Genomic DNA, 9,776 nt, shown 5'->3' with positions numbered 1-9,776 from the left:
TAATATATCTACATATATGATTGTGTTTTATGTAAATATGTTATTTTAGACACCCTATTAGTAATTTATGCCACTATTTGTGAACGTCATAAATCATAATTCTGTAGAAGTATTACGTTTAATAGGAATAGAAGAAGTTTTGTTTTTGTTTGTTATTAAGTTTGTTTTTTTTTTCTGAAATATAGATAATTTTTTTTTTACTTATCCATTAATAAGGTTATTAAAATTAAAATTAATGTTTTTATAATACTGCCTACTGGTTAATATATAAGTAATTAGTCTATTTAGTATGAATTATCGGTTTAAAGTGAATCACATAGTCAACTGTAGATATATTATTCTAAAAATTAAGAAAATTGTTTAAACAATTGTCGTTTAGAAGTGTCTTTGAATGCGAAGATTTATCATTCCTTTTATATTTATATTTATAACAATAAATCTTTATCTTGCACTGCGATGAAAGATAATTCGTGCCTATAACACCTGGATATCGGTATCCAATTAGTATCTTTTAAATGTTTGTCAACGTATAATGTAGAAAAAACCGTTACATAGGCGTAATTTAGAGGAGAGGGTGGGTTTCGGAGTTTCAGAATTGTTTGGAGTATATTCATTCCTGTGTATTCCAATGTGTACAAATAGTATTGCTAACACAATTTTGTTATACAATTTTAAATTATCTATTTATTGCATATGTTTAATATAAATTTACATAATTAACACAAAAATATTTAACAGTATTAAATGTATAATTGTGTGAGGGTGACTTTGTCAACATATATTTTTAGTAAAACTGTCAGGATTTTAAGCTACCTCCCCTCCGGCCAAAAAAAAAATGTAGGTCTAGTTTTGATAATACTTGTATAATATAGTATATACGTATAATGTTGTAATTTTTGTTTTTCAGTTGAATATAGATTAATAGCTATAACATTCAAATTCGCTTGTACACAACTATAATATGGTAATAGGCTTAAATTAACATTTAAAAATTTGATGTTAATTAATTTATAATATTATCTTGAATTTTTGTATAGCATATTAGCATAGAAATATGCTATATTTAAACCATCAACAGACATGTTTTTTCTTTAAAATTTATATGTACATTTTATTTTTGTTTATAAGCTTTTAAAATGTTAATTGATGACTACTATTTTTCTCGATTGAAAATAATAATTAATGAACTTGTTGCTACAACCTGATGGTACTGTTAACACTAGCTAATGATTTACTGCAGAATTGTACTTACTAAATGCCACAACTCTGAATTACTGTTCAGTATTTCTTGTTTTTGTATTACCTATATTTGCTGGTGTTTGGTAAATTGTATTGTTCAATTTTTGATGTAAATACGTACGTAATTTTCTTAGTGTGATTGTAACTAAAGTTTATTAAATTATATTGAATCATCTACTATGACTTTGAAATATTAAACATTATGTACCTACGTAAGCATGATTCATTATTTTTTATAATTATTTAATTTGATTTAGAAAAATTAAAAATGAGTATTTTATTTAATCTTTTCTATGATGTCACCCATTTGGTTTTTGTTATAGTTATAAATTATTATTATTATACTTTATAATTAAATTAGTATCAAAAACTGTATTTAAATATTGTATGATAGTATACCTTCAAGGTGCTATTATAATATTGTTTCTTTATTTCTTTATTTTGAAGTTATTTTAAAACATACATATTTTATATTATGAACATTTATAAGTTTTTATTTAATTTTTAAATGTAAATGTAGGACTATATTATTTTAATTTTCTTAATTGAGAAATATAGTAATTAATTAATTATTGTACAAGCTAATACCTTGATACGGGATTGATATCTGCAATGACCAGGATAGGTATATTATATTTTAGAATTTTGATATTTATGTATGAATTATGAAGCTATATGGATTTGCTCTAGATATTGTTTATAAAATTTTAATTTAAAATATAATATTCATATTTTTTCAGTTGTTATTAATCAAAGTTAAAATTTGAAGAATGCAGCAATATACTAGGTTTATTACAATTTAAGTGAGTTTATATAATATGTTTATTATTTTCTGATAAAATAAATAATAAATATTTTTTTCAAAGGATTATCTTTATTTCAGTCATAATTAATTTCATCTTAAATATAAAAATTATAAAATGATAAAAAATAGATACTATATATTTAAACTGTATTTATGATCCAATTTTCTATAAATAAAGCTAATAAACTTCAGTAAAATAGCTCAAAATTGTTAGTATAACTTCGAAATTTGAAGTTTTTCAATCCAGAAAGTCGCCTCAGGGATTTATCGACTTTTAAAAACTTTTATCCGTGTCGTATACCTACAGTAATCCTGTGCTCTTTTATATTGAAACTCTAACAAAAACTACTATATTTATTGTTTTATTTTTCATCTCTATCTACACTCTCTCTTATTTTTTACCCCCTGGAGTAAGAGAAAACTTATAAAATCGAAATTGGATTACTGTAAGCGGCCACCGATGACAATATAAACCGATATGTACTTAGAATAGAAAATATATGTAACATCTATCGAAAAACTATTGAATTGATTCCATAATTCAACCATTCATCATTGCCAAAATGTTAAACAGAAAAATAAACACATTTATTTGTTATCCGATGTTAAAGTACGTTAAAAATACTTGTTGCGATGGTACTAGTAAAAGTATTAGTTCACTCATAAAAAACTGTAACACTAAAATTATTAAGTGCTTCTTTTTCGTTTGGTATTTTCAATTTAAATAGAGAACATGTTTTTTTCTTAATTTTTATGTCAGCTACTTGTCGACTGCCAATTAAAGTTGAATTGTACATATTTTACATTGGATATATTTTGAAAAAGACTTCAATATAATTGTAATATCACGCAGTTGTGAAACCTTTAAACTTAAATGTTTTTTTCTTACTTGTGCGATTTTGATTCCATGTTAAATAATTTATTTTCCTTACATAAAGACAAATAACTTATGATTTCATTATAAAGAATTAAATGTTTGTAAATTTTTAACATATTAAGTACTTATATTAATTAAAAGAAAAATATATTTTTTATCAATTTTATAGGATATTCAAATAAATATTAAAGTTAATTAAACTTGGATCATAATTATAATTTATATGAGACTAATTAAATTAGACTTGATTAAATAAAAATGTATCTTAAAGAAGAAGAATTAATAAAATTCTATTAAATAGAATATATATATTTTTAAAAATATAATCCTTTGTTCTTAGTATTGTTTTGTCATTTTAATTTAAATGCTTCGATTTTTAAGCCAAGATGTTACTCATTATGTTTATAATAAATTACCTTCTTAAAACGTTATTTAAATAATATCAAGTTGATATTTTTATTTTATTTAAAGCAATTTCAACCATATTTTAAGTAGAACTGACAAGGAATAACGAGGATGGTATACATATATACATATATATATGTATAATATACATTGTATATATGTATACATTTTTTAAAAAACAACAATGTGAAGTAAAATAAATACACTTCAAATATTTATTGGTTATGAAATGAACTGTGTGTAATATTTCAATAAATATTTGAATGTGATTTACTTTACATATAATTTGGCTATACGTTTATATATATTTGTTGCTAATTTTTAGATATACAATACCTACTGTCTTATAATTTAAAACATAAATTATTAGTTACCAAAATTGCTATTATGTTGAAAGAAATTGTAAATTTTGATGTTAAAAAAACGTAGGTAACTGAAATAAATTTAAACTGATGAGTGATATATTTTTTTGAAATTTTATATTTAGTATTTAATTATATATGAATAATGAATTAAAGTGTAATGGATATGTTGTATAAAATAATATTGTTCTATAAACTATTATTAAAAATGAAATTATATGTATATGTTTAAAAAAAAATTAAAAACAATAAATGTATAGTTACAACTTACAACTCGTGCGGACAAAAAGTTTATTAAACAGTTTTGATAATATAACAAGATAACATACAATTTCGCATAATTTAAATGAAGGAGCCAAAATAATTGGATAACAATTTTTACCGTTTTCACGACGTATTTAGTAAAAACAATGTTGATGTTAATGTTATTAATGTTATTTTAAAGTTGAACGTTATGCACATCGCTACTGCTGATCCACGCACTGAAATCAAATATACAAAACGTAATTAATTAAACAATTTCAATTTTTATTTTCAATTATAAGCCATTTTTATTTTTTGATCAAGATTTAAAAAAATTAATAAATGTTTTATATCTAATATTTGATGTACTTACATTTCAGGGATTTAAAAACGTGAATTTAATTAACTTTAAGATGTGTATACTTTAAGCATAAAATCAATATGAAATCTTTTTTCTGTTTTCGAGTTAATTTATAAAATTGTGTTAATGCTACTAATGCTAGTTAGGTATACGTTACAAAAATGCAAGAAAATAAAGAAAGTACAAAGTAAAACGTTTAATACATAGGTCAGGTTAGTAATATTTTGTAATTTGTAAGAGCTTCTTTTATTTTTTTACACCATTACTATATTTTTTGCATTATTTTGTAAAGTATAAGTAGAGAATTAATGTTTGCGAAAGTACATTTATCTGTACAAAATTAAATTAGAATTTATGCATGCAATTTGACATTAATAATTATTAAATAAAACAAGTACAAAAAGGACAAAGAAAGGGTAATAGGTAGGTATATAAAAACATGCAAATATAAATAATTTACATGTTTTTTTTTCTAGGGTTCACACTATTATATTTGGTACGCGTTGTCCTCACGTATTATATACAGTTGTTTTTACTAAAGCACACTTACGTAAAATACACGAAATTAGTTTTATATGTATCTATGTAATATGTATTATCATATATCCTATGAGTAGTCTCGTTGAAAGAGAATAACTAAAAAAATATAGGTAATATATTAGTTGAACAAAAAGTAAAAAATAATGGTATATGTACATGATACGCATTGAAAATGAAATAGATTATTTGGTTGAACTAATATCATTTATTTAGTTTTCAAAAATCACTCTGTTGTATAGTAGGGGTGGAGATAAGGTTATTATTATAGTGACTATAGTGCATTATGCATGTGTTAAATTTGAATGCAATGATAGGTATCATTGAATACGAAAAACGATTCTGAACGGAGATGATTTGTCAGTCCAGGATAATATATTATATTACCTATATTTAAATTGTAATATATTTTTTTTTATACAAGTAATTTTTTCTTGTAATTTAAATTACATTTTCAATCCTAAGACTTTTATACAAAATTTTTAATACATTTTTAATTACAAAATAATAAGCAAATATTTGTGATTTTCACTAACTTTGTCAATATTTCAACTACAATAGCTTATATAAAAATAAAAATAGTTCATATGTATTTTTATAAGTATTGAATGATTATAAGACCAACTTTTGTAGAATCTTTTATTACATTTCAAGTACTTTGTTACAGCGAAAATTCTTTTATTTATATTTATAAAATAATAAATTAAAAAAATCGAATATTTCAAACGCCTATAATAACTGGCATAAAAATTAGTGAAATATTTTGAAAGAAAATTATGTAGAGAAAATGCCAATCTCAACTACTGGTAAAAGTTTCAAGTTTTTACGACTTATACTTTTTTAATAACAGCAAATATCATAAATCATTTTAGGATATATCGTTATTTTATCTAATTTCATACACTCATAAATTTTTTTCTATATTGATGCTCGAGTTTTTTTTTACAGTTATTTGAAGGAAAACTTATAGAGAACCTTGTATTGGTTTTTTCAACCTTTATGAATTTTAAACTTCAAAATTCCTTGCAAATTTTCGCGATTTTGACATATTTTGTAAACATTTGAACTTTAAAGTCACGATTTTTGATTTTTTTTTTTTACTACGACAAGTACAACTTATAATAAACCTTGTATTAAATTTTAAAGATTTTTTGGAATGCTAAATTTTTTTATCGGATTTTCAAAAAAAAAATTAAATTTAGAAAAATCGAAAATTTCAACTGTCTATAAATTGCTTAAAAAAGTCAAAATATTTTGAAAATTTAATCGTAAGCAGATAACGCTAATATAAATATTTGGTGAAAGTTTCAAGTATTTACAATGATTTGTTTTTGAGTTACAGCAAAGTAAAAACAATCGAATTTGCCGAAAACTGCTGGTTATGCGTGAAAAATCCCATTTTCTGTTACTTTTTTAGGGTTTTTTCTTGTTGCTTTTGAAAACTATATTGAAATTTTTTACTTTTGACCACCTAAAAGTATCAACTAGATTCAATTTCCTTTTAGAAACGGGGCTTAAATCAAAAATCAAATTACTATTACTACTACTCAAAAACGTGATGAGTGACACATAAAAAAACACACACACACATCATTGTAAAATTATACATTAATTAAAACTACTTAAATATCATATATCATGATATAATATAATACGAGTTAGCGACTTTTGTAATTCATAAAATATACTATATTTAGATAACATGTAACGTTTTTTGGTTGCAATAATAAACTATTATTATTAATTGATAGAAATGGTTATCCTAATATCTTATATATGTTGTTAATTATTATCAATTGGTATCTACAAGTACCTTAATTCTTAGATTACAAAATTTTATTTTTAATTTAATTTAATAATATTTAATTATTTTATAGTTTTATACTTTCCATAAAAGTAAAAATTCGTATAAACATTGGGAAAATATAATATTAGTATTTGCAATATAATACAAGTAGGTTGGTACATAGCTATCATTGATGTTTAATAATATAATTTAAGTACTAATTATGTAGTTGTAGTATATTTTAATAAAAAAAAAAAATAAACTACACGTTACTAACTTTTGAATAAAAAAAATAAAATAACCGTAAAAAATATTATCTCTTTTTTTGGTGTAGACAAAAATAATTTTTTCTGAAATTCTTTTTTTTTTTTTGAAAGAAAGAATTGCTGATTTTCATATTTTGTATTTATATGGTTTGAATCAATCAAAAATTACATGTTTCAGACAGAAGATTAAATTATATAGTTGTACATTACTGTCAGTTTCGGTTATCTTGTAATAGAACGAAAAAATATACTCCTTATTGTACAGTGGAGTAAAATTTTTTTTTTAGTATTTTGCAATTTTAAACCTCAATTGATCTATTAAGTGATGATTGACAATAATAAACAAATTAAAATTATATTTTTTAAATATTATTAAAAATAATAATGTTTAATAATGTCTTAGGTAAAGCATAAAATCGTAAATTCACAATTTTTGATGATCAACTTTACTGTATACATTGTCTGAACATAGGAAGTTAACAATGATCAATAATTAAATTTAAATGGGTAAAATAGAATATTATGATAACCAATAAATTAGAATAGATTTTTTAGATTTTACGTATTTTGTTTACATTGTAGAAGTTTTATATTAATGTTGATAAAACATTATCATATTAAAATCTTTTAATGGATATTATCCATTTTCAAACTTTTTTATAATCATTAATTTGGCTTTGTATTTTTCAATTTGTTTGTTTTTCATATAATCATAAAAAAAACAGAAATAAAGAAAATCTTGTTTATTTTCATTTATTATTCTTACTAAAGTGTTTTTTTTTGTTTTAATTTGATTTTTGTTACTGGTAGTTTTATTAAGTTGTATCAACGTTATTTTTTATAATCAATACTATTAAGACCCAATTTATAATAATAGTTTTTGCTTATTTAGGAATTTTTTGCTGTTGAATATATTTTTTTAAATGGAAATAATAAGTCATAATTAATAATACGTTTTTTGTTAAATTTGACAAAGATTATTTATAATCTTATACCTAATTAATTCTTCGCCATAAAAAAGTATTTTATGAAAATTAGGTTAGATTTGGTTATTTATATAGTTTGACATTTTTATTTTTTATTTTTTAAAGGTTTCAGTTAAACTGTCCAACTTGAATTCATATTTGTATTTTTATAGCTTAAAAATCTTATAAATTGTTATTGTCGTACACACTATATTATAATTATGTGGATAAAATGAATAGCTGTCATAGCTATAAATAATATAAATATTATTATAAACGTAATATATTATAAAATATATTAATATAAACGTATAGGTATTCAATATAATATACTCAAAATAATACGTATTATATGTAATATACTTACAAATTCATAATAGTGAGATATACAGATTGGTAAATGTTTATTTTAGATTAAACTAAAATAGATATTAAACTCAAATTTTAAAACTTATATCATGAATACGAAATATCAGCAAATAATAAAAACTGTGTATTTCTTTTTTTATTTATTAGAATTTATATTTAAAATATTTTAATTTTACTATTGGTTTGTAATGTACTCGTACATTTTGTATAATTTAAGTTCTGATCCCTTTCTATTCTGTACTCCATAGTGTATACTGTATATGTATATATTTAATCTAAATTGTTCTTTGAACATTTTATTAAAAATTTATTGAGTATTCTATTCACATTAGTAAAATTAAGGTAGATCATTAATATAAATCGATTTCATAGAAATTTCATAGGTATACTTTAATTTTAATTATGAAATACACTGTATTTAAATGAAACCAGATAATAGATCTTTACACTTACCCAAGAGTATTGCTTCACGTTTATATTCCTTAGGAGGTGGTAATGCCTTTGGACGACCTATATTGATGATGGATTGACATGTAACTTTCATTAAGCCATTGTTGAAGTGATCAGGAGATATTGATAAATTTAATTTGGATATGCTGATGTATAAACCGTTCCGTAATTTTTCTGAGCGGTCGTAATTAGAAATCACCTAACCAAAACATTTGTAATTTACGTTAATAATGTATTATTAATCAATCTACAATCATTTAAATTAAATATCTACTTTATTTATGGTTTTTAAATTACACAAGTGTATGAGCAATTTATTATTACTATATATTTAGTGTGTTTTGATTTTGAATGGATATTTCCATTTTATTTGTTTTTTAAAGCAAATATTTCGAAGAAAATTTAATCTTGATATTAAATAGTGCGGTTCCCAACTTTATTAGTTGTGCGGACAATCAATTTTGTAAAAAAATCTTTAAAACACACTATTAGTGTCTTATATATATACAGAGTGTCCCAAAAGAACGCTTTTTTATATTAGCTGAAAACACTTTATTTTTCAAAAAAAAAAAAAAAAATAATAAAAAAAAAGATATATAAGGTTTCGGTATAACATCCGGTTTACGTATGATAAATAATATTCGATTGTCCTCCCGTAGCTTGTCAGACCGAAGTGCGATAGAAAAAATTAACAATAACTACCTCTCAATTCTCTCTGGTGAGTTTCAGGAGGACACTTTAATACCTAACCAGGGCCCAGTTTTTTTCGATTTTTTTATTAGCCAACAAATAGATGACACATCGGGAGCAGCGTCCCATCCGAGTGAGATACAAAGTAGTCGCATAGTCTCCGCATCACTTTCGTTAAATTGATAAAAGGTCTTAACAACAAACACACGTGTTTCAATTGGAATTCGGTCTATGGCGACACTTGACAAAAACTGATTACACAACAACAAACCGGAATGATAGTAGATTAAAAAAATGATGAAAACAATTTTGTAAACGTAAAACCAAAAAAATGGCAACCAATTTAAAAAAGCGTTATTTTTGGGACACTCTGTATGTATACATATATCTACATGCATAAAACTATTGTTTATTAAGAAAA

At 22.6% G+C, this 9,776-nt stretch overlaps 1 protein-coding gene across 1 annotated transcript in view; it reads right to left on the bottom strand.

Moving 5' to 3' along the window:
• Window positions 1-3,788: 3,788 nt before the first annotated feature.
• The window catches only part of LOC132918042 (uncharacterized), a 40,807-nt gene continuing 34,819 nt past the window's right edge, over window positions 3,789-9,776 (bottom strand). The window contains exons 6-7 of the mRNA XM_060979096.1: window positions 8,669-8,864; window positions 3,789-4,170 (exon numbers count right to left, since the gene is read on the bottom strand). Coding sequence (XP_060835079.1) covers window positions 4,076-4,170; window positions 8,669-8,864 — 291 coding nt within the window. The 3' untranslated portion in view covers window positions 3,789-4,075. The remainder of the gene's footprint in view (window positions 4,171-8,668; window positions 8,865-9,776) is intronic.

Source organism: Rhopalosiphum padi, chromosome 1 (assembly GCF_020882245.1).
Source record: "Rhopalosiphum padi isolate XX-2018 chromosome 1, ASM2088224v1, whole genome shotgun sequence".
NCBI lineage: Eukaryota > Metazoa > Arthropoda > Insecta > Hemiptera > Aphididae > Rhopalosiphum > Rhopalosiphum padi.
This window is presented reverse-complemented; position numbering and strand designations above follow the sequence as displayed.